The sequence below is a fragment of the Taeniopygia guttata genome, chromosome 6 (genome assembly GCF_048771995.1).
Source record: "Taeniopygia guttata chromosome 6, bTaeGut7.mat, whole genome shotgun sequence".
NCBI classification, from domain to species: domain Eukaryota; kingdom Metazoa; phylum Chordata; class Aves; order Passeriformes; family Estrildidae; genus Taeniopygia; species Taeniopygia guttata.
In genome coordinates, this window is record NC_133031.1 from 4,571,188 (window position 1) to 4,597,309 (window position 26,122).

The window sequence follows — 26,122 nt, forward strand, 5'->3', positions numbered from 1 at the left end:
AATGAGGAATTCAATATTATCCTTCCTTATCCTCTCTGTATTTACCCAAGTTTTAGGAATTAATAGAGATAATTATCCACTGTTGTTCCACTACTTCTTTCTCATTGCATTAAATTAGCACAATGTGATTTATCAGTGGGGTAAATTAGCACAAATACACACTTAATTCCAGTCCAAATAGACTCAGTCCAAATTCCAGCACAGGGTGGAGTATCAATGTTCTTCCCTTGTATTTCTGCTTGCTCTGCTCTAGAGGTGTGAACATGAAGAGAGCTCCAAAGCAATTAAAATTAATTAATGATTAACCTCAGAGGGAGAGTGCACATGCATCACCCTTTTTTCACCATATTCCTGCTCTAATACCTCCAGTCTTTAAATGGGAATTTCTATTCCTAACAGCAGCTGTAAATTTGATTTTCTGCTTCAGTGGAAGCCTAGAGTGGTGTTCCAGCCTAAATGAATGAAGGGTGTTTAGAAGAGGGGAGGTCTCTCTTGCCTGTAATCCACTTAACCTTGGAACATGGAAAGGTTGGAGGGAATTGGGACAAAGTGAACCCAGAAAATGCAGCACTGACTCTTAAACACTGGAACACCAAATCGACCTGATTAAAATGAATTAAATTGACTATTTTTATTAGTCTTGGAATTCTAGTCTTTTACTAGCCTATATGGACGATGAAAACAGCAAGGAAAAGCTATGAAAGCCAGAAATTTGTCCTCAAAGTGCTTGAAGAGCCCTGTATGTTGGAAATCAGAAGATTGTCATTGGAAATAACTGAAGAAATGTGGTTTTTTTTCTTGCAGGGAGGATGTCAGGACAGCCAACGTCATCGCAGCTGAAGCGGTCACTTGTCTGGTCATAGACAGAGAGTAAGTTCCTCCTTCTGCCTAGGGCTGGGGGGAAACTCCCATTTCAACCTTTTCCAGAGCTTAACGAGAGCCTTGGATCATCTTCTCCAAAGAGGCCTTTTAATTTGGGGTGATAAAGTCACAGATGTGTCCTTGATGGGTGGAGGGAAGGTGCCCCTAAATCAACAAGACAAAACTCAATAGTGACGAGTACAAAACTCAATAGTGACACTTAGAATCACAGAAAGTCCAAATAGAAATAAAGGAGGAGCTGGAATTACTGTGGAAATTCCACAGTATTTGCTCCTGGCAAATGTTGGAGCAAGGTGTTGTCCCAGTCCATGTGAGGATGGAGAGTCCTTGGGAGAAGGCCACAGCCCTGCTGGGAGCTCTGTCACTCGGAGGAGATGCAGGAGATCAGAAGAGTAAAATAATAATTTATACAGGAAGCTTGAGAGAATTAAGGGGGGTTAATCCAGAAAAAAAACATGCCTGGATACTCCAGTGCTGCAAATCCAGCTGCTCTCTGCAGTTACTGGGAATGGGATTAAAAAATGGTATAAAAATGGAACATTTTAATGGGAAAATGGGCTGGTTTAATGTGAATTAATGGGAATTAATGGGAATTAATGGGAATTAATGAGAAAACCTGGGCTGTGCAGCACTGGCACAGAGCAGCACAAGGCATGGACACACCTTGATGGGAATCTTTCCATGGAAATGTGCTATGGATCTGTGACACCCACAGAGAGGGTAGATGGGTGTTGACTTTTCAATGCCTCCCCCCACGCAGGAGCTCCAAGAAACCTGCAGGAGGGAGGCAGAAACTGTGGAATAACAAGAAAAAAATGCTGATATTGGAAAGGAAAATAAATGCATTGGATTTTTGAAGTATGTGGGACCCACCTGTGGGCCAGGAGCTTTCAGAGTAGTGTGGATTGTTGGGGTGCCTGGGCAGGGCCAGGAGCTGGATCCATGATACCTGTGGATCTGTAGAAGTGATTCTGGTGCCCTTCTTGTGTTCTGGTGAGAGATGGGATTCTGTGCTCTTTTAGGGCTCATCTCCATCCCCCCAATCCTGCTGGGACACCAGTGGTTTGTGTCATCTCATAGGTCTCCATTTCTGGAATTCCAGTGTTCTGTACAGGCTGAGCTGTGGAATACCTTCAGAAATCCTGATAAGTTCTGGTTTATGTTAATTCATTATTAATTGCAAAACCCATGGTCTGTCCACTGAACACAGGTGGGGAACACCTGAGGGCTCCTTTCTCAGCCTGGTAGGTAAAACACCCACCCTCCCTTCTCGTGGTGTGAGGCAAAGAAAAGAAGAATTCAATTATTTAGCAAGATAATATTTTAGTAATCTTTATGCTTTTAATAATTACATAATTTAGCAATAATTAATTCTGAGAAATGAAAAGCAACAAATAATTTATGCTTTTCATTTTTACATTTTTGCAACAGATATTTTTGGTTTGCATTGTGGGAGCTAGAAACACCAAATAATTCAAGTCACTAGTTCCTGATAATTTCCCAGACTGTTCCTTGTCTCCTGTGCCTTGTCCTCAGCATACAATGCCCTTGAAATAGTAAGGAAGTACAAGTGAAATTTAAACTGACGAAGCTGTGGTTAATCTACCTCAGAGATTCTATTAACACTGTGCAATTAGCAGAGTAGCACTATTTAAAAAATTCTTATTTATAGTGCAAGAAAAGTGACCCTATTGATAGCCCTATTTATAGCTCAGAGCAGGCTGTCCTGTGTCCTGGACCGGGCTGAATTTCATGTCCCAGCTCTTCCTTAGGCTCCTATTTTATAGGAATGACAACAGCAGGAGCAACATTTCATGTGGAGATAAACTACCAGGACTTGTGGAAATCTGGGAAATCGGTGAAGAAAAAGAACCATTTTTTTTAAAATCCAGACAGAGCAAATTTTACTCTTTTTTGGTTGTGGTGGTGGATGAGAAGGTTGAGTGACACAGGAGGTGGAAATGGGAGCAGGGAGTGGGTGTTCCCTGCAGCTGGAATTTGTTCCTTGCAGCAGGAGGGGTGACACAAGTCACTGAAACTGCTAAATATTTTCCTTTTCCCAGACAAGCTCTTTGCCTAATCAGATGGAACCACTGAAGCAGCAATTTCCATGCTCTGTGGGTGTCCCCATCTGAGGCAGCTCAGCAAAACTGGCATTGCAGTTTCAAAAAACCAGAGATGGGAAAAGACCTTTTCCTTAACACATGGGATACCTGGAGAATTCCTGTCTCACTGACCAGCATCACCCACAGGAATTATCTGCAGCAGGGTAACTCTTCCAAATTCCTTGTGAAAGGCTTCCCAAAGCATCCAAAAATTGTTCCAGCTGCCACACTCCCACCTCATTAACAAAGAGAGTCACACCTTGGTGCCACAGGAAGTTATTCCTAAAGGAGGCGTGAGTCTGGCTCTGGATTTGCCAATATTCCCAGCAATTTTAGGGCTGGTTTAGCTGCTGCAGGGTTTGTAATCTGAGGGTGAATAACAGGGGAAACTTTCATCACAAGGATGAGCCAGGAGCTCTGGGCAAGTTGGGTTTGGGAAGGGAATTGCTTAATTTGGGTTTGAGAAGAGAATTGCTTAAGTTGCGTTTGAGAAGGGAATTGCCTAATTTGGGTTTGAGAAGAGAATTGCTTAAATTGGGTTTGAGAAGGGAATTGCTTAAGCATGACAAGAGGGAATGCTTTGCCTAAAAGGGTCTCTGGAATTTATAAAATATGTATAAAATGGCTACAGGGCTGAAGCAGTGGGAGTGGGGAATGCCATGAGCGAAAGTCAAACTGGAGTCATGATGGGTCTTTAATTACCAGATTATGTTGGTGCTGCCTTGCTTTTTCATTTCCTGTAAAACAAGAGGGCTACTCCAATCCCAAAACCACCCCAAAGACTCCCAAAATGTAGTACAGCTATTTTTGCCAATCTAGGAACATGTGCTTTGCAAAGTGCATTGCCAGCATCCTTTTCTGGTGTAGGAATGATCTAAATCCTCATCTAACAATGAAAACAACCTGCAGGAAGCATTTGATGCATCCAGTGGACTTTGTTCCCACTTGTCCTTGCCCTGAAAATATTTGTTATGAAAAGCATTGGTATTTTTTCCATCTTGCAGTTGTGTTTTTGAGTCTCTTCCTTTACTGGAATAATGAATTTCAGTGGGATTTGGTCCTTAATGTTCTTAATCCTTCCCTGTGAGGTTGGGGACACCCTGGCACAGATTCCAAGAGAAGCTGTGGATGCCTCTGGATCCCCAGAAATGTCCCAGGCCAGGCTGGCCAGAGCTTGGAGCTCCCTGGGATGATGTAAGGTGTCCCTGCCCATGGCACTGGATGGGCTTTAAAGTTCCTCCCAACTCAAACTTTTCTGGGAATTCTGTGGTTCCCATTGGGAGCACCATTCATTTTGGTCCCCCAAGGAAGAAAACCAAAAAAACTTGTGTGGTCCTACATGGTCAGGTGTATTTGAAAGAAAGAACTTGGAATTCATAAAGAAAATAATCCAAGGAATTTCCCATTATCATCAAAATTTCAACAGAGAAGAGGAGGCACCATAATCCAGTGGAGAAGATGAAGTGAGAGGGTGACAAGGTTGAGGAAATGAGGGTGACAAGGTTGAGGAAATGAGGGTGGCACCCCTGTAAGGGACCCCAGCATGGGGCAGGCTCCATGCTCAAGCTCTCTGTTGAGTTGGGATTGATTTGTCCAACGTTCTTCCTGCCAGCCATGGAGCACAGACCCAACCATGGGCTTACAGAATTGGTTTGGAAACTTCAACAAAGTCCACAGAGTGTTCATGGGAATTGTGACAAAAAGAGGCCAGTTAGATATCTGACCATCTGAGGGTGTTGGAATCTGTGGTATTGATGATTCCAAGGTTGTAGAAAGTCTCTGTCTGTCAGCCCCGTTGCCAAAGAAGAAGCCATAATTCGTCTGTGCTGGTTTCAAGGTTGTTTATTCTGTTTATCTCTAACATGTTCTGCTGCCCCGCCGCAGCTCTGTCCTGCAGGGCAGCGTGTGGGGCTCTGCCCTCAGTGGGATGGTACAAACATTAAATACCACAAACTACCTGTGCTGGATTTACAATAACGTGCCAATATCTGTCACCTACGTTGAACAGTGTGTCCCCAGCCTAAACCAACAGAAAAATGCCAACACCACAGTGAAACATGGAGGGCATGAAGAAGGAGAAAAAGGACAAGACACACCCAATTTCCTCCATCTTGTCCCCTTTGGACCCCTTATGTAGAATCCTAAAATTTGACTTTTGTATCCGTGCCACACTTAATTATTACTTATATCAAACACTCAAAGCTTGTAATTCATCCTGTAAGATTGAAAACTCTTTTTCATGGACAGAGATCACAGAGAGTGTCTCTGGGGGCTCTGTCCAGGGGGGTTCCTGACCCCTGCCAGGGTCCCAGACCTGCCAGGGCAGCCAGAGGGAAGCCCTGGATTCCCACATGAGGAAATTTGGAGAAGCCTTTGGGTACTTGAGGAGCCACACAGCTCATTGCAGCCCCACCATTTCCTGCTGCTCAAACCTCCTCTCTGGGAACACATATGAATATTTTACACATCTCAGATGGCTTTTAGGCATTTTTTATTTCCAAGCGCTTTTAAAAAAAATTTATTTAGAATTCATGGTCTTTCTGTCTTTAGAACTTGCCTTGACCCTGCAAGATCAAGGCTGTTGTTAATGAAGGTTTTCCTGTGGTGGCATTGCAGGAATTCATCCTCTGGGAAAAAAGTTACTGTGGGAGCTGCTCGATGGTATTACCTCCAAATTGTTCTGAGCTTGGCCTTGTCAGAGCTCATCCTGCTGAATTTCCAGGCTCCTTGGAGGCGTTATTAGATTTGTTCCAGAAGTACAGTTGGGGAAAAGTTAACAAATATGTGCTGGATTTGATGGATTGGTCCTTTAGGAACTTGTCTGTAAAAGTTCTTCTGATAAAAATGGTGCAGACACGCCTTGAGCATCTGTTCAGTGGATCAATTTGAATAAAGATGCACAGACAGACTTCACTTGCAGCCCCTTTGTATGGAGAGAAAACAGGAGGGAAAGGCTTCAAACTCATTCCTGACGTTTGGATCATCACAGGCACCCTCAGGGACAAGTTGGGCAACTCTATAATTCTTTTTTTTTTTCACACTTACCTCTTGAAACTGAGAAAGTGTTTGAAAGTGTTCATGGCTGCTCCTGAACTGTCGGAATATTTACACCGAGGTTGATTTGGGTTCATCTTTTATTTATATGGGATTTTTTTTCCTCTCCAAATAATTTATTTATGGTGCCAACAACGTTTTCATGGAGTTGGAGATTTAGCAGCACTGTGGGTGTTGGGAGGACAAAATTGCCTCATGCAAATGGAGAGAGAGGAGCTGATGGAGCAGAGCCAGAACAACTAAAAGCCCAGCTGCTGCTGACAGAGAGTTACAGAACTACCTGGAATTTACACTAAATGCTGTTTTTTCAACTTCTTGTCTTCTTCAGCTGCACATATCAAGAGAATGTACTTTTTTTTTAAGGCAACATTTTAAATATTTCAGCTATTTTCTGCTTTTCCACTTTGCGTTTCCCATTTTTGTCTGTGTTTCAAAGCCTGGGTTTGTTTTTTTTTTAAGGAAGAGCTGTGAGGTGTCAACAAAGGTTATTGGATCGACCCTCCTGGCAAGGGAAATTGGAGAAAAATGAAATAAAAAAGTATTATCCTGGCATGACTGATCCCATATAAGCTGAGCCGAGCTCTTTCAGTGGAGATTTTAGGGTTTGCTGCTTTGCTGTTTCTCCCAGTCAGAGCAAAGTTTATCCATGGAGAAAATTGGTTATGAGGAGAGAATAGAAAAAACGACGAGAAAAGGCCACAGGGAGAAAAAAAACCAAGCAGTTTCTGATTGAATTCTGAGGGAGTTTGGGACTGAGCCGAGACTTCAGCAACATTGAGATGGGCAATAAAAAAGGGACATAAGTGAACTTTGATAGCTTGCCCAGTGCTAAGTCTGGCTTAAAATTTTAATAAAAATTAAGGGTTTTAGGGAAACTGTTATTACTCCTTTCAGTGACTTTTTCTTCTTTGCTGTTTCACTAGAAAAGATTTATTTGCATTGCCAAAAAAAGGGGTTTTTTTAACCCTGCCACATTTTCCTAGGCAAACCAAGCCTAAAGCACAATTAAGGCACTTTCCAGGATGGTGTTACTGTGTCAATTAATTGCCTAAATACCTGTTTGAGGTGCAATTAGGCATTAACACCCCAATCCTGTTTTGCTCTCACTGTCACCTTGCAAGGTTTGGCTTCATCCTGTGGCACATTCCCAGCATCAGGAAGATAAAACTTGAAACTTTAACTCAGCTGAAGGAGCTGAGTTGTTCCTGTCTTCACTCCTGAGCAAGGAATTTGGGGTTGAAACGTTACTCCCATTATTAGCATGTCCTAATATTAAAAATATTAAAAATTACCAGACTGGGTAAAAACCACTAACACGAGTTTATGTGAGAGCAAAGGGGTTCATGAATTAATTAATTTGCTTGCATAAATTATTTCCTTGATTGTATTATTTGAAATATAATGAATTAAGTGGAAGACTGGGGAAATTGGTGTGGGCAGAGGGCATTTCCTGAGCTGTAATTCCCAGCAGAGAATCCCAGGATGGGTCAGTTTGGAAGGGCCCACAGTGGGCACCTGGTGCCACCTCCCTGCTCCAGCAGGGACAGGGTTATGTGCACACAGCTCTGGAATAGCCCCAGGGAGGAGAATTCCTCTGGAAAAGCCCTTCCAGCAGCTCCAAATCCAAACCACCTCTCCCACGTGTCACCTCCTGCCCCACAGTGATGGGGAAAATCCGTTTTTTTCCAACAGGATAATTGTGCCTCCCTTGGTTCTGCTGGAAGTGCTATCTCCACACATCCATGGGTACATTCCATAGGGTCAGGCATCTCCTCTCAGGAGTGTCAGTGTGTCTGAGCCACCCAGAATCCCATCATTCCCATCCCAGGAACACGGGAGTCTCCCCGGCTCACCCCGTGCCTTGCAGGACCTTGCATTTCCCCAGCTGCCCTGGATTATCCTCACCTGCTCAGTGTCACTCATTCTTTTTAATCCTACAAATCCTCCTTGAGAAAGGGCCATATTAAACATCCCCTTCTTATTCCTTATGTCAGAAATGTGGCCCTCAATGGGGATTTTAGGGTTTTTTCTTTCTTTTTTTTCCAATGTTTCAGTTCAATTTTTTGTCAACTTAGAGCAATTCCTTTTCTTCAGCTCTGTTTTGTGCCTCAGGAGTGTCAGGAGCACAGAAGAATTGCAGGATTTTAATTCGTGAGGCTGTGACATTAAGGCAGAGATCAGTCAAGAGACTCTGGTTTGCAGCAGTTCATCTTTTCAAATTCTTCTTCCTTGAAAAAGAGAAAACCTGCATGTGACAGACCCACTGGGAATACTGGAATTGGATAGTAGAAAGTAGCTTTTCACCTGCAACATTTTTCTTTCAAGGCATTCACTGATTTGAGTTATTAATTTCTAGTTTTTCATGGAATCTCAGAATGGTTTGGGATGGAAGGGGTATTAAGGATCATCCAGTGCCACTCCCTGCCATGGGCAGGGACACCTTCCACTGTCCCAGGCTGCTCCAAGCCCTGTCCAGCCTGGCCTTGGGCACTGCCAGGGATCCAGGGGCAGCCACAGCTGCTCTGGGCACCCTGGGCCACCCTCCCAGGGAATGATTCCTTCCCAATATCCAACCTGAATTCCCTCTCTTTCAATTTGAACCCCCTTTGATGTGTTTTTGGATGCTTTTTCTCTAAAGATGAGAAAGGTGGGATCCAGAAGTGAAAATTTCACACTGGAAGCAGAGGGATTTACAGGGCTCCTGGCTGGAGGACAGGGATGTTGAGGTGCCCCCACCAACCACATTTACTCTGAAACTTCTACTGGAGGGTGAAAACCTTCAGCAGCCATTTCCGTGGTCTGGATAAATAATTCTGGATCCTCTTGGCATTGGTTTTCTGTATCTCCAACATTTCTGAGTCCTGGGTCTGGTCGGTCACTGGCATTGAGATCCAGCCCCGACTGGTGCCAAAAAGCTACACTGGATTTCTTGACTCCCAGGTGGGATCTCTTCAGGTTCAGTGGTGGACCTGGCAGTGCTGGTGGACTGGATGATCTTCAGGGTATTTTCCAACATTGGTGTTTCTGTGATTTTCCTCTCTAAGTGTCCTTTTGTCTTTACAGCTCCTTCAAGCACCTGATCGGGGGCCTGGACGACGTCTCCAACAAAGCCTATGAGGATGCAGAAGCAAAAGCAAAGTAAGTGCTGAGCATCAATGTCCCAAACTTGTGTTTGTTGATGGTGCACCACTGGAATTCCCAAAAAAAACCCTCCTTGTTCTCCATGCAATAATACCAAACAGCTCAAAAAGAAGAGATTCCTCCTCTGGATGGAGGAATTTTCCTCCTCGTGTCTCCCTGGTTCTCCTCATGAATATGGAGATGGGTGTCCTCTGGTCAGTGCCCAAAGCCAGGTGGTCCCAGGGTCCTGCTCAATCACAATATTTTAATCCAATGGCTCTTCCAGAAATCCTCTTGAAATATTAAGATGAGAAATGTATTGTGAGGTGAGAAACTCCAGTGAAGAATATTGTGAGGTGAGAAACTCCAGATCTTGGAATTGCACTTGAGGGAATTATTGTTGAGGGAGTTGTTGAAGACATTTCATTTCTTTAGAGAGCTCTGACCTTTCTCAGATACTTCCCAAAGTCAAACATGTTCTGAGACAAAGGATGGGCAGTGGAATTTGTCATTTGAGGATAAAAACTAGAGCTGCCTTGATGTGAAACAGTATATTTATCTGAAGTCCACAATAAATATTCATTCCTTTCAGAAGGGAGCTGTAGAGTATTAGATTAAAATATTTTTTAACCCCCCTCTTTTTATTAATTCTTGAGCTGCAATTTGCTTTTAATCTGTAATCTTTGAGCTCTGATTCTATCCCAATGAATAAAGCTTTTCAAGAGGATCCTGTTCTGCTTTAGGAGATGCTCAATATCAACCAAACATAATTCAAAGGCAGAGGCTGTTGAAAAGAAAATTAAATTTGCTCTATACAAAATTTCTTTACTTTTCCTCCCTCTCAAGTATTTTGCTTTTATGGGGATTTTTTTCATAGCACATTAAAGAAGGGAGAAATTGTTTTCTCAAAGTCAGATGCTCCAAATGACTGTCTAAATTGCAGATTCCAATTGAGTTATACATAGAAACTTCTCATTAAACCACAGGTGTTGGAATGGTGTCTGCTGAAGGTATTGGGCACCTCTGTGGAGGGAAAGGGAGAATTCCCAATTAAGTATTGATTAAAAATAACTCTTGGTCTGTTTCAGAAACTAAGATCCATCTCAAAAGTCTTCAGTTCATAAGCAAAACTTGTCAATCTGCAATATACCCACAGGTTTCTCTTTTCTTATGCTTGAGTGATACTTGAAATATTATATTTAATTAATTTTAAGGTATTAAAAGGGTTGCATTTTTGATTGGAATAATATTTCCCTGCCTCAGATGAAATGTAAGTTTCCTTCTTCAAAAGATTAAATTCCCTAAATTCTTGTTGACCCAATTAAAAAGGTGAGAGAATATCAACTTCCTTTATCATCCCCCAAAAAAGGGGTTTGGGGCGTGGAATACTTCAGATAGATGATTCCAAATATCCCAGGGTCATTCAGTTATTGTTTTATATTAATTTTTGAGTGTTCCTATTTGGGTTATGTTGATTTCCATTGGAGCAGAAGGGAAGAAAACATTGGGAGTAAAATTGGGGAATTTTTGGGTTGGATCATAAACAATATGGTCACAAGAGGTTTTTGAAGGTGCCACCACAACCCATTAGCACCAAGAAAAATGTGCCCTCCCCACATCTATAATTTTAAGCTCTATTCTTGAGTATTTAATATCCCAGGAATGTTGGGGATGCAGATTGAGGAGATTTTGAGGATATTTCAGGGAATTTTAGGATCTGCTGTACAATGTGGGGGAAGCTGTGATTTGGAATCTCTTTGGAAGAAACTCTTGGTTTTGGGAGCCACTGTTTTGACCTTCACATTTTTGAGCTTTTTATATTCTCCAGTCCTTTCCTTCTAATGCCAAGTGTTTCATCCCAATGGAAGGGCAGTGCCATGCTGATGGAGGAATTGTTCCCTAAAAGGCTGAACCAATTAATTTTGATAGCAACTTTTTTATCTTCAAAGTCAGAGGCCCATGCTGGAGCCCTGTCACTGCAGAGTGGGAGTGACAGTGACATTATTGTCACATCTTGACATTTTGCCTTGGACAGAGCAGGAGGGATCAGTGTTGTCTGCCTGGAAAAACATCCAAAAAAAGAAATGCCCTATTGAAAAATAGAGTATTTAGCAGTCAAATTCCACATTCCTGTTTGCTGGGCTCCTTGAAAACCAGCAGAAAGATGGATGGAGGAGGGAAAAATGGTAAAGTTCCTTGGGGAGAGACCCCAGAAGAATTGTGAGCCCTTCCAGAAAGTTTTGGTGTTCCAGAGTTACCTGGCGAGGCGAAACTCTTTGGGAGAAAAGTCTCCTTGGCAGCAAGTTTAACCTGGATTCCTTTCCAAGCAGCAGTTAATTAGCTCCAGCTAATTGTCCTTGAAAGGCCTATTTTTTCCGAGGGGAGGTTTGTGATAGGGAAGAACTCGGAACATAAAACGTGGGCAGGTTTGTGAGGCTTTACGCAAATCCCATGGAATGTTTTTGCTCGTCTTTTTTTAGCTCACATCTCCTTTTCAGAGCTCATTGCCAGCTGGGAAAAGGCCTTGGGATGCATCAAGTGGATCAGGATGACCAAGGCCGGCTTGGGCAGGATTTGGTCTCATGGGAGGTGGAAGGGGTTGGAACCAGATGGGCTTTGGGGTCTCTTTGAACCCAAACCATTTTAGGACTGTAAATGCCTACAGAATTAGTGGCACTGGGGTTTTTTTCCCATTTCCATGCTGGAGCACATCCCTGGAGTCACAGAGCTCAGGGCATGGCTAAGAGGATGTTAGGCAGAAGTTACAGGCTTGTAAGATCTTTCCATGTGTCAATCTGTCCTCCAGGCCTGGAGGAGCTGAGCTATTTATTGAGTCTATTCTTATTTTAGAGGCATTTTCCTGCTTTTTGTCAGCTGGGGGTTGGCAGTTCCCTTTAATGTCCATCCTTTGTGTTCCTTCTCTTAAATCAGCAATTGCAGACACGTCATCTGTGAGACTAAGATTTTAATTGTAGGCTATAATTTTAATTATAGCATTACACAGACTATAATATGAATTATAATATTCTACTCCTTGAATGTATTCAAATGACTTAATGAATTAATTAACTAATTGATATTATAGTTTCCTCCTTAAAAGGGAAGGAGAGAGGAAAATTTGCTTCATGCTCTGAGGAAAGGGGAGTCCAGAAGAGCAGCACTCATGTCCCAGTGCCAGGCCCAGCCACGGTGGCATTTAGGGCATGAAGGAGATACCCAAATCATCAGGATTATCTCAGTGTAGGTTGGTTTCAAATGGAGCCACTCCAGCAGCTTCCATAAATCCAGGAGGACACAGGAGGGTGGCTTCTGCTGCAGCTGGTGGTGCCAAGTGGGGCGAGGTTCAGTGACCTCCTTTGCTGCAGGCACACCAATCCCTCCTTCTGGGCTCATCCCAAGCCAGGAGCTCCTGGCGTTGATCCTGTGCAATTATTGAACTCTTACCAAGATTTGGAGAGGCTCCTCTCTAGGTGGTGCCACCTTTCCACAGCAGGGCTGTGGCACAGCCACCCCACTGAGGTGTCCCTTGCCACCCAGCTGGGACAGCTGGCAGCTGCCTGACTGTACCTGGCAGCTCACAGCCCCCAGAGGCTCTGTCCCAGTGCTCCCATCACATTCCCAGCTGGCTCCCAGTGCCCATGGCCTGGGGCAGCAGGGCTTGGGATTAATCCCCAGCTGAAGCCTTGATGCCTGGTGAAGGCTGGCCTAGAACAGAGCCAGACAGAGCTAAAGAATAAAGCAGGGATTTATTAAAAGGATCTCCTCAATGGATCCACCTTGGGCAGCACAAGAGCCCAGCCAGGGCTGCACCCAAGATGAACCAAAATGGTCACAAAACTCACGAGCGCTCACGGGGCTCTCACTGGGATCAGTTCTGCTCCATTTGCACATTGGAGTTCATTGTTCAATTCCAGCTTTAGCCCAGGCAGTCCCATCCTGCTTGTGTTTCTCTCTTCACCATTGTTTATACTTTTTGGCCTGGAGCTTATATCAGTTGTCCTTGGTCTCAAGTTAGAAAAGCATTGGTCTGTCTCCCTACCCTGTGAAGAGAACTTGCTAACACTTAATGTGAAGCTCAGAATTACACACTAAAGCTGCACAGAATCTGAAAAATAGGAAAGCCAAGGCTTAAGGCATCAGCCTTCATGCTCTTGCATGACTCTGGTGCCTTCATGCTGTTGCTCCAAGCCTCTGCAGGTAGAAGCTGTTCTGACTGCACTTTTCCCTTGTTTTGTTTCCTAGTCCAGCTGTGTTGCAGCCCTGGGGGAATGTCTGGATACTCACAGCCAAAATTGGCTGCTATTCCCAGGGCTTGAGGGCACAGGGACCTTTATTTAGATGTCTTTCTGTGTCCTTGCAGCCCCAGAGCCCTTCATCTGTCTGGTGCTGTTTTAATGAAGAGCTTCATTTACAGCTGGACTCAAAGGCCTGAGAGCTCTTTTCCAACCTGAATGATTCTATTCAAACCTTTTGTTTCACTCCCCTTTTCTAGTCCCCTTTTCCAGTCCATGAGATGTCCTTTTTTTTTACCTTACACCCCCTCTCTCACTCCATTTATTCATAAAAAAGCATCTCAGGAGTTAATTGACTTAATTTTGCTGCAGAGGCTGGTTATGAATATTTTTCCATTTTATATACCTATGGAAATGAAACAGTATAGAAGTACAAAGATATCTGAGGAAAAGAAAGGAAAAGAAATAAAGCTTAAGAGGAGAGAGAGTAGAGGAAAGATCCCACCATCCAGAAATGAGACTTGGTTGTTGCAACTTTGGTATCTGTGGGTCAAAGTGATGGTCACAGTCTTGATCCACTGAGGATGAGGAAACCCACTGAGGCTGGATTGGCCCTTCAGCTCCATAAAAAGGAGCAGAAACCAGCTTATCCTCATGGAAACTCCTGTTTTGGTGTGATGGAAAACCTTGGGAAAGCTTTGCCTGCAGATGCTGCCTCTGCAGGGCCATGTCCAAACTGCTGGGTTGGACATCCAGCCAGCTCTGGTGTTGTGTGGCTAAAACAGCCCTGGGCATTAGGGAATGATGGTTTTATTTTGTTTAGAAATAAGCTGAGATAGATTTTAACCCCTGCCAGAAGGGAAATGGGCAGAGTTAGGGTTCCAAAATGGGAGCTGCCAGTTAAAGAGGATGATTTAGTGAGGATCTGACTTGGTGCTGGGCTGGAAAACTTCGGCTTGAAATAATTCACCAAGGCATGAAATATCATTTTTACTCCAAGAGACAGCATTTGCTGGCTTTGCAGCATCAGGGAGCTGTGCTGAGGGGCTCCATCCCCCTCTGTGTCCCTTGTTCCCTGAATTAGGGACCATCTGGGAAGCAGCTTTTGCCTCGGCTATCCGTGGTGCCAGACTGGGCAGAAATCCCGTGGGATGTGCAAAAAGCTGACAAAAAGCTTCTCAGGGCTATAAAAAGCAGAGGTTGCAGTAATTTCTTTTAAGGTGTGTAAATAATTAAAACCCTTCTCCTCTCTGGTGAGGGCTGTGTAGAAGCAATAAGTGATCATTGATACCTGTTCAGTTTGTGTGAGTGGAACATTTAATATTCAGAAAAAGTGAGATTTTAGGTGGCATTATTTGGCCTCTAATAGGGAAGAGCTTTTTCTCTTCCTGCTGGAGAGTTTTGCTTTTCCCAGCGTTCAGCCTTAAATAATTTGTCATTCCATTCTGAAGCCACTGGTAGTTTGTATCCAGCTCTATCAGATTTTCCTGATTGCTGTAATAAATAGGGATGGAATTAGGAAACACCTCAGAAATCATTTGAAAATGTGAGAGCCCAGCAAGAGACCACAGAGGGTGATGTCCCTAAGTGAAGGTAAATGCTAAATGTGACTTTGTTTATTGAGGGGGACTTGCTGTGTGTTTGCAGACTTGAATTATTCACGCAGAGACCACACCAGACAGACTTGGTGGCTGCTTCCCTCTGGAGAAAGAGCCCTGGGAATGCTCTGTCACCCACCAGGGCTATGTGGCATGACCTTTAAAAGCCAGGTTGTTTTATTTAGGTAATAATCTCTGTGCTCTCCCCTTGCCCAGCGGACCTTTGGATGTGATAATGGGCTGGGGCACGTCAGATGGAAACCTTGGTGTGGAAAAGTCAGGCCCTCTGAAGGGGGCTGCTCTTCCAACATTTGTTTATGGAACTGGGGCTGTCCTCTTTGTATTATGGAATTAGGGCTGTGCTGAGGAAGCAAAACTGCAGCAGAAATCATCCCTAGGATAACAAATTCCAGAGGGAGCAAAAATGCCACGTGGATGCCTCCGTGTGCGTGGCCATTCCAGCTGCACATGGTGGGAGCACTTGATGGTCAGGACCTTGGGAAGATCAGCCATTCCTGTGGCGTGGATGGAATCCTTCTCTCAGGAGCTGCTGGGAGTACTCTGCTAATCCCAGAGCCTGGGGCTCTGTGTGGCACTGGCTCGGTGCTTTAACCAGAAACCTTGGCCAACTGGTGGAGAATCGAGGCAAAGGCAGCATTAAAACATTTCTGTGGACCCCTGGTGGTGTAAGTTGGTTGTCCAGCACATTTTGGAGCTGTCCTGAGGATTTATCTAAACAGCTTTAAGGATTACACCACTGAAAGTTGGGCTATTTCTGTCCCGCTGTTATCTGCCAACTTAAATAACAGGGAGGCACTTGAACAAAATGTAATACAAATAAAACTGAGAGATGCTGCTGCTACAGGGAGCCAGTGATTTTGGAACTGCTGGAAACAGGTGTGAGATCATTTGTGCCTTTCCCAGAGCTGCAGTTCCCTGCTAGTCCAGTTCTGCTTGGCTGTACCTCAGCAGCTCCTACGAGCTCAGACCTCACTTTTATATCCAGGAGTTTGTAAGGGAAAGGAAAAAAGGAGGTGTAGAGCCAGTGAGAGATGAAGGGCAGGAATGTTGCTGGTGCTGGCACCCAGGGAAGGCCAGGCAGGAAAAGATTTGGGATGCAGAGGGAAGCACGGGGCAGGAGGTGGGACAGCGTTGTCTCCCTGCTGTCAAATTGTCTTGGCAAAGGCATTGCCAGATAAAGAATTTTCTTCCCCTTCACCAAAAAACTTCCCAGGGTAGGATTGATGGGAGTAGCTCCAAGGATTGGGAATGCTGCTTGTTTTAGCTGTAGTAAGAGGGGAAGGAGTAGAGGGTGAAGGTTCCTGTTTCTAAAGGAGTGAATATTGATTGTGCTCCCTGCAGACATCGGTGAACATGGTACCCAAAAACTGCCCAGCAAATTCAGCTGACCCCAGGACAGAAACTGTGTCACACTGGAGGATAAAATTCAATCACCCAACTGTGTAATGGAAGAATTTAATCCCACTTTAAGTGAAAACCCAGTGCAGCCTTAACTCCAAAGCTGCTGCCGACTCCTCCATCTCACCTGCAGCTGAGCCACCAAAACAAACCCTTTTTCTTTTTCCCTGTAGAAAACAATCACTTTTCCTGAGGGCTCAAATTGCTTTCCACACGTAGCTTCCAGTCTAAATGTAGTCCCTATTCCACTCAGGATTTCTACCCTCATCTCATCCTTACCTGGGGAGCCCCTTCCAATGCCTCCAGGAGAGCTGGAGAGGGACTGGGGACAGAGGATGGAGGCACAGGACACAGGGAATGGCTCCCAGTGCCAGAGGGCAGGGCTGGATGGGATATTGGGAATTAGGAATTGTTCCCTGGCAGGGTGGGCAGGCCCTGGCACAGGGTGCTCAGAGCAGCTGTGGCTGCCCCTGGACCCCTGGCAGTGCCCAAGGCCAGGTTCGAGAAATGTGAGACAGTGGAAGGTGTCCCTGCTCATGGCAGTGGTGGCATTGGCTGATCCTTAATATCCATTCCATTCCAAACCATTCTGGGATTCTAGGAAGGGATTCTAGGACAGGTCTCTGCCTTTCCTGCTCCCAGCTGTGGGACACACAGGATGTGATGCTCCTGTCTTAGGGATCCCCAGGAAGGTGCCAGCCTCCCGTTACAGCACATTTTGGTGCCATAACACTGAGTAATCGAGGTTTATTTTAAAAAAAATTCTGGTGTTTCCAAAATTATTTATGGATCCTAAGAAACTGCCACCATGTATTATGATGATTATTATTTTTATTATTATTTTTCTCATGTGCTTGTTTGTAGCACTTGGAATGCAGAATGGTTTAGGTTGGAAGGGACCTTAAAGCCCATCCCATTCCATGGGCTGGGACACCTTCCACTAATCCCAGGTTGCTCCAAGTCCATCCAGCCTGGCCTAGGACCAGATTTAGGGCATCCCAAACCCCACACTGGACAGTGCACTTGGATTTCCTGGCTGTGCTCTGCTCCACTCACATTGATTTGCCCTCAGTTGCATTTGCTCCGTTTTTCCAGTGCTTCACTTGAATGCTCCATGAAATTATTTCAGAGGTGCTGAGCTCTAATTTTTTTAATCATATGAGAAAAATGTAAAAAAAAAAAAAAAAAAGGAAAGTTGTCATGATTTAACTGATCCCACAGTTCTGCAGAGGTATAACAAGATGAAACATCAGAAATATAGATAAAATGACATTGTGAACATGTGTGATAGCTCAGTGCCTGTAAACCTTGAAAGAGGAGATGAAAGCCTGATCTGGCCCATTATGTTGGGCATTAATGTAAAATTGCCTGGAGGTTTTTAATGGGGCTTTTGTTATTAAATTTCTGATGCGAGTGAAAAGGCCCTCATTCATGGCTGTATTTAAAATTCATTTTAGTGATGGCAGCGAGGTGTTCCTGGCTCTGTCTGCTCAGCAAAGCATCACAGGGAGATGTGCTTGAGCCCTGTCTTTGCTGTCTCTTTGTTTCCTGTCATTTCCTGTACAATTGTTGGGTTGCTCTGTAGAAAACATCAAATAACATCATTTATTGGTCACAGAGCGAGGGATTAGAGTGATGCCATGAACATCAAAGTGTGCAATAGAATCTGCTCAGCTGTTGATGATCTGTGTTAAACAAGTGTGCCATACATCCCCCAACCCCTTAAGAGCTCCAGGTCCTGATCTGAGTCTGTCACAGACAGGTAGAGAAATGATAAAAGAAAAACCTCATAAAATTAAGCCTTGCTCTGCTAAATTAATAGCTGGCCTGTCACTTCTTCTAGTGCAGCCAAGTACTTTGCAAGTGTAAAAACAATCTTGGGAGTGAGAGCTTGTTTAACACAATAATCTATTCCTAGGGTGAAAAATAAATGCACCTGTATAAACAATAAGATCTGTCTCATGGGAATCAGTAGAGAAAATATGTAAACTAACTAAAAATACAGAAGTTTGATAGATATGCAAAATACCATGTGCTGACCATTGAACTAAGTGTAAATGTATTATCAACAAACAAGATTTGACACAGAGCCTTCTGATAATCCTATAAAATATCACCTACACAGTAACGATTTGGCTTTTCCTTCATGAAGATAATGGAGTCTTGGCTAACTTATTACAACACTAGTCTCACATTAAATCTCAGACCCGAATGCATTTCCATCCCAGGATGCTTCCTCAGCAAGGTGCATTCCTCACACACGGATCATTATTCCTGCAGCCCTTTGGGGGCTGCTCCTGTGCAGGAGTGATCTCATTCCTCTTAGAGGGCAGCATGGAATTCCCATGGCTTGGAAATCTTTGAGGAGTCCAAAATGGGAGCAGGGCTGGCAGCAGCCCAGGCCAGGGCTGGGACTATTGGAACACACAGGGAAATTGCCAGGGAGTCCCTGCAGATGCTGGCATGGCACAAAATAAAAATCCTCCACTTGGCTGCTTTGAAACATCAGCTGTGCCCTTAAATTCCCCCACTTTCAGCTTCCCAGTTATTTCCTACTCTCAGGGAGTGAGTGCCTGCAGTTCAGCTTTAAAAGCTGTTTGACCAACCCCACTGCTCCAAATCAGCTGTTTTAACAAGGATGCAGGAGCTGAGTTGTCATATTTTGCATCTGGGTCAGATTCAGACATGAAAATATTTAAGAGTTGAGCAAGTGCTTAGTGAGGACGTGACCTCCTTCTTGGAAAACAGCAGATCCAGGAGAAAATGCTGCTCCAAGGCTTTTGCTCCCTGCTGCTCACACGTGCCCTTGCTAAGTATTGAAGCTGACATTTAAAGCAAAAAGGATTTGCTCTCATATTTTATGGTTGCAAAGGGTAAAGTCCTGCAGGCATGAGCCTTGCACTGGTCACTGAGCACACTCAGCACTTCCCAAAGTCCCCTGAAAATTAAATAGACTCATATTAAATATGAATATTAAATAAATAAATTAAATAAATTATATTTAGCTGGTTTTAGTTGGTTCTAGCTGGTTTGTTTTTTTTTTTCTTGCAACCAGCTAAAACTCAGGTCATTTGAACTTTCTTTTACTTAGTTTGGGAAATGCAGCAGCAAAAAGAAGAATATTTCCTCCTGATTCTATTTGTGTTTCAACCTCTCCATTGTTTCTCAGGCAGGCAGGTTTTTGTCAGTGCCTCGTTATCCAGGACAGCTCCCTGGAAATGGAGAAACCACTCAGACTTCTCAGGAGAGCCAGGGGAGCTGTAAAGGTTGGGAACAAGTAAAGCTGTACCTTCCCTTTCCTGGTGGGTTGGTTTGAGGTGGGAGTCTCGACTCAACTGTCCTTTTATGTGAATCTCTGCATGGCTTCAAGCATTTTGCAACATTGCTTTAAACACGGCTGGGGGAAAGAAATTCAAATATTTGTTTGACCTGCAGCATCTCCTGTGCCATTAAACAGAGGAGCTGAGCATAAGGGAGCTGAGCTTGGGGGGTGCCGGGGGCTGCGTTGCTCAAAAACTCAGCAGGAGCTGCTCCAGTGTTGGATGGCACAGCCTGGCTTGGAAATTGAAATAATTGCAAGCACCTCAGCTCTTTGAAAGTTTTCCTCATTTTACCCAAGTTTTAGTGGATGGAATTGCTTAGAAAAAGAACATTTCTAGCAGAGGGCATCACTCCTTCTGCTGCAGGGGCTCAGGAGAGGCTGATCTGGGCCACCCTGTTGGAGAAGGCACAACAGGGGTGCCCAAGGATAAACATTCCTGGTATATTTGTAAATGGCATATTGCAATTGTCTCTAGAAAAAAAAAAAAAAAAAAAAAGACTCAATTATATTTTATTATGGCCTTCTAAAAACTCTGCAGGGCTTGGAATAGATTATAGTCACAGGAGTGGGAAAAATCCTGCTGCCTTGTTGGACTCAAATTGATAATTTCAAAGTGAAAATTTTTAATCAACTTGATAATTTTCCTGAAGTCCTTCAATTTAAAAAAAACCAAAAACCTTTCACTGTTAAAAAATAAAATTAACCAGGATCACTTTCAAGATACATCCAAAACCATCCAGCCTGCTCTTTCCTCAGAAACCCATTTTTACAGTTCTTTCTACAGAGAACTTTAATCCTGGTGCCAATACTAATAATACTAATTTAAAATTAGGAACTTCACCTGAGAAGGTCCTAAATTAGTGCTTGTTGCCCCATTCCCACATTGTAGAGATCCAGTGTTGAGGGATGAGAATCCAGAGAGACTTGGGGTGATTTGGGGGAGTCAGGATCAGACTTGTGAATGAGGAGCTGAGGTTTTGCTGCCTCCAAAACTGAGTAATCCAGAAAACAGCTCAACTTCAGCAAGTGGGATCAACTTCTTCAAACTGGGGTGATTGGGGGAGTCAGGATCAGACCTGCACATGAGGAGCTGGGGTTTTGCTGCCTCTAAAACTGAATAATGCAGAAAACAGCTCAGTTTCCAGAAGTGGGATCGACCTCTTCCCAGTGACTGTGGGTATTATCATTTGTGTGCCATCTCTTTATTTGATAAGGTGCAGCCTTATCTGGCTCTGCCCTTAGAGAAGCCCAGTGCCCATTAGTGATATTTATTTGTCTAATAAAACACAACATTGGCAGCTTGGACCTGTTCATTTGTGTTTTACACTTCTGCTCTTTACTCTCAGTTTCTATGGGAACCTGGGCTGCTACAGCAGTGGGGAATAAAGAGATGAGGAGAAGTCTTGGAAAACATAGCTCTGTTTCTCCTTTGAATTGGCAGGCACAAACACTCAACTTAATTCCAAATAAACTGGGAAGGGAGCAATCAAGGCAGGAGAGTTGATAATCCCCGAGTCCCTCCTTGCTGAAACTTCTCAGTTATGCTTTTCTACTTGGAAAATCCAGGTGTGATGCTGAAAAGCTGGGATTGAGGAGGAGATAACAGGTTGTAGTGCTTGCCTTTATGGCTGTTTTAGTGCAGGGTGCTCCAGTGCAACTGAAAATGTTATCAAAGCCCTCTCTTTTTGATGTAATTAATTACATATGATAAGGTGGAAATGTGATTCACGTACCATTCTGCACATGAGAAACACCCTCCAGGTCACCCATTCCAGGGGATCCTTCAGGGTCTGCTGCTTCTCTCAGTGGTGGATGCAGATGAGCTGAAATAATGAGCAGGAAATAATTAGGAAAGTCCCCTTAAGGACATTCCTTGCAGCACCATGATGTGAATTTCTGGATAAGATGCTGGACTGAGGCTTGGGCTCGATGATCTGACAAGTCTTTTCCAACATAAATGATTCTGTGTTTGCACTTCAACCTGACTTGGAAGGATGTGGGTGCAATGCTCTGAATACAGAGTGTCAACAAGGTGAAGATGAATTTTACATCTTCCAAGGGGTCTGTGTTTAAAATCCAGCAGATTTGGTGAGGATATAAACAACAAAAAGACTTTTGAAACAGCTGGCCCAGAGCAGCTGTGGCTGCCCCTGGATCCCTGGAAGTGTCCAAGGCCAGGTTGGACAGGGCTTGGAGCAACCTGGAATAATGGAAAGTGTCCCTGCCATGGCAGGGGTGGCACTGGACGGGCTCTAAAGTGTCTTCCAAACTATTCCATGATTCTGGGATTTCAGCAGAGTCACTAGCTCAAGAGCAGCAGAGCCTCTGATGTTGGAGGCTCCAGGAGAACGGCCTTTTTTCACAACCCTTGGTCTGAAATAGGCTCATCCTCCCATCTCCGAATCCAGGGGAGGGGTTTGGAGCCCTGGCAGCTTTAGAAATACCACAGCTGCTGTCAAAAGCAGCTCACATAGAAAGCCTCAAACCCCTCTCTGCTTAAAAATAAACAGAGAACCACATGTTTTGTGCCTTAATAAGCTAAAACATTGGCACCTACTTAAAAAGCCAGTTTTGATTTAGTCCTGAGGGATGCAGACATTCCTAATCTCCATGTACAGCTTACAAAGCAGCTCTGCCCCCCCTGCTTTGCCTGGTGTTAATCAGGCTGAGGTGCCTGACAGGAAAATCTCACAGAATTATGTTTGTTTGGCACAGAGCTGAGTTCAGGCCTCCCCTGATTCATTTTCAGTCAAAGGGAAGCTCATCTGAAACCTCCACTGCTAATTCCAGGAAAGGAAGAAGGCATTAAGGCTCTCCTGGGAGTTTCAAGTGACAGCAGAGCCATTAGCAGAGGGGAAGTGCAGGAAGATGATCTTTATCAGAAACCACATATTTGGCTGTATAGTTCAACTCCAGGAACCACTGTTTACCCCTTGGTTAAGGATTGTTTTATTACATTAAAAAATAAATGTTTCTGGGTCTCTCATCCTCTCAGTGAGCAGCAGGTAGAGTTTAGGTGCTTACTAAAGATGCTGAGAGTAAAACCTACTTGTAATGGAAGAGATCATCCCCTTTAGAAAGAGAAATGGGCTTTTGGAAAGGTTTTGTGTAGATTGACCACTGGAGAAGTGAAGGCCTTTATAAAGAATCTCTCTCCATCTTTCTTGGGGAATCCCTTCAGGCACTGGAAAGCCACAATTAGAACTTCTCTCCAGGCTGAACAATCCCAGCTCTCCCAGCCTTTCCTCCAGCAGAGCTGCTGTGTCCCTCTGATCATCCTGGTGCCCCCTCTGGACTTGCTCTGACAGCTCAAATCCTTGCTGTGATCTGGGTTTTGTCTGGAATGCTCACACAAAGGGATCATTCCCTTGGGAGGGCTGGGATTCCTGATGGAAAAGCCCAAGGAGGGTGGGTTTGCTGTGCAACATTCTGCTCCTTCTTGTGACACCTTTCCAGGAGCTCCTGTGAACCCACCAAGCCTCCAGAGGCTGCCAGAATATTCCAGGGAATATCACCACACGCTTGCTCTGCTTCTTCACATGTTTCCTGTTCTCCTGAGGAGAAAAATAGGCCTTTGACCTGATCCTAGACATCCCGTAGGTGATCTGTCCCGGGGTAAATCTCCAGTGTATCTTCATTTTCCACATCTGACGAGAGGATGTGAATTAACCAGAATTCATAAAAATCCAGGTCTGACACCCTCCTGCTCTCTCCCATCCTCTGGGAACAACTGGCAGAGAAGGAGCCCAAGTGGGAAGAGCTTCACCTGCAGAATTATTTCCCCTGTAAGGAGCTAACACTGGGTCTTTATAGCATAGAATTAGGATGGAAAATTCAGGTACTTAAATGTGGAGAAGAGTTCCAAGAGCAGGGCGTGTTCAGCATGATCCCAGATACTAAACACTCAGATAGTCCAAAAAACCCTGGGTTTTAGTGAAATGATGTCTCCCTTTACTAAATATGTCTTGAAAATGCTGAATTGTGGGCAATTTTCAGGCTGGAGAGTCCCAGCTTGCTCAGCCACGACTCCTGTGGTGCTGCAGTTTGTATAAAGCCAGACTGTTTTCCTACTGCTTTCCTGGAGATCCCTGGCATTCCATCCTTCTTCTAGCCCATCAGCATGAACATAATGCTTTCCTGGGGTGGTCTTGAGGGGAATCGTCATCCCAGAGTCTGGTTTTGGCATTAGAAGTTTGGGTTGTTTTTTTCTATCTCTGTTTGATTTCATCTTTATTGGAAAAGCACTGAGGTGCTTCTGCCAGGCCTTTCCAAGGTCCTTCTGCAGTCAGTTCGTGTTTACTCTGTTTCTCTTCTGCTGCTCTGAGTGCTGAATGTTCACAGAAACCTTTTAGGAACCTTTTTTCATTTGAATTCTGACTCCATCAAGCAGCAGCAGCCCCAGCCTCAGGGTCACAGGTTGTGGCCTTCTGCTCTCCAGAGCAGTTCTGTCTCCATGAAAAAACCCTCCTTTTGTCTCCTGGCAGCTTTGTGCCTTTTAATGGCCTTTGCTGGGGAGGATTCTGAGGGAACTATTGCAAACCACATAAAATCTGTTGAACAGATCAACCTTAAGTGTGCCCCTTCAGGAACCTCCATATGTCCCATTGTGGGAGACAGTAAATCAATTTTATTCTACTCTTGGTGAGAGTTGTCGCTAGGAAAGATACAGGCAATACAAGCCAGAGGTCCCCGGGTCAGCTCTGCAAGATTGTCACAGAATCCCAGGGTCACTGAGGCTGGAAAATCCCTGCCAGCTCATGGAGTCCCAGCTGTGCCCAGTGCCCAGAGCACTGAGTGCCACCTCCAGCCCTTCCTGGGACACCTCCAGGGATGGGCACCCCAAAGCTCCCTGGGCAGCCCCTGCCAAGGCCTGAGCACCCTTTCCATGGAGAAATTCCTGCTGCTGTCCAAGCTGAGCCTCCCCTGGCACAGCTTGAGGCCGTTTCCCCTTGTCCTGTCCCTGTTCCCTGGCAGCAGAGCCCGACCCGCCCTGGCTGTCCCCTCCTGGCAGGAGCTGTGCAGAGCCACAAGGTCCCTCCTGAGCCTCCTTTTCTCCAGGCTGAGCCCCTTCCCAGCTCCCTCAGCCGCTCCTGGGGCTCCAGCCCCTTCCCCAGCTCCCTTCCCTTCCCTGGCCACGCTCCAGCCCCTCCAGGGCCCAGAACTGGGCACAGCCCTGGGGTCCCTCAGCAGGGCCAGCCCAGGGCACAGACCTGCCCTGGCCTGTGGCCACCCCATGGCTGGCACAGCCCGGGGCCATTGGCCTCGTGCCCCCCTGGGCACCCCTGGGCTCCTGCCCGGCCCTGGCACAGCCCCCCAGGGCCTTTCCCGACGGGCCCTTTCCAGCCCCTCTGCCCAGCCTGGAGCTGCAGGGCCGGGGCTGAGCCCAGGGCAGGACCTGGCACTGGCTGAACTCAGCCCATGGATCCAGCCTGTCCTGGTCCCTCTGCAGAGCTGCTGCCCTCCTGCACTGCCACACTCCAGCCAGAAATATTTGAAAAACTTTTCTTGTCTCCTGAGGAAGCAGTGAGGATGTAAATCCCCTGCTCTATGCAGGTATATGGAATTCCAGTATATCTGTGCTGCCGACATAAAAATTCTGTCAGGAAATGAGGGCACTGCAGGTGATGCAGGGAGGTAGAGGGGCACTGGGAGGGGAGGCATGGCTGTGGAGACAAACTGTGAATGCTGCAGTTGTTTGATGAAAATAATTAGGATGTTTTGAAAAAAACCCAGAGTTTGTCCATAAAAGCAGGACAGAAAGCAAATTAGAGGGTGGAGTGTCGGAATCTGTGTTATTGATGATTCTGAGATTGTAGAAAGTCTCTGTCTTTCAGCCCCACTGCCAAAGGAGAAGCCATAATTGGTCTGTGCTGGTTTCAAGGTTGTTTATTCTGTTTATCTCTAACATGTTCTGCTGCCCTGCCGCAGCTCTGTCCTGCAGGGCAGCGTGTGGGGCTCTGCCCTCAGTGGGATGTTACAAACATTAAATACCAGAAACTACCTGTGCTATATTTACAATAACGTGCCAATATCTGTCACCTACGTTGGACAGTGTGTCCCCAACCTAAACCAACAGAAAAATGCCAACACCACAGTGAAACATGGAGGGCATGAAGAAGGAGGAAAAGGACAAGACACACCCAATTTCTTCCATGTTGTCCCCTTTGGACCCCTTATCTAGAAACCTAAAATTTTACTTTTGCACCCGTGCCACACTTAATTATTACTTATATCAAACACTCAGAGCTTGTAATTCATCCTGTAAGATTGAAAACTCTTTTCCATGGACAGAGATCACAGCCAGTGTCTCTGGGGGCTCTGTCCAGGGGGGTTCCTGACCCCTGCCAGGGTCCCAGACCTGCCAGGGCAGCCAGAGGGAAGCCCTGGATT

The 26,122-nt window shown here is 45.0% G+C and overlaps 1 protein-coding gene across 4 annotated transcripts in view; it reads left to right on the forward strand.

Annotated features, from left to right (window-relative positions):
• The window catches only part of PRKG1 (protein kinase cGMP-dependent 1), a 371,522-nt gene that overhangs the window by 307,496 nt on the left and 37,904 nt on the right, over positions 1 to 26,122 (forward strand). For all 4 annotated transcript variants that reach the window (XM_030275746.4, XM_030275745.4, XM_072930863.1 and 1 more), the window contains 2 exons: positions 805 to 870; positions 9,105 to 9,179. In XM_030275746.4, coding sequence (XP_030131606.1) covers positions 805 to 870; positions 9,105 to 9,179 — 141 coding nt within the window. The remainder of the gene's footprint in view (positions 1 to 804; positions 871 to 9,104; positions 9,180 to 26,122) is intronic.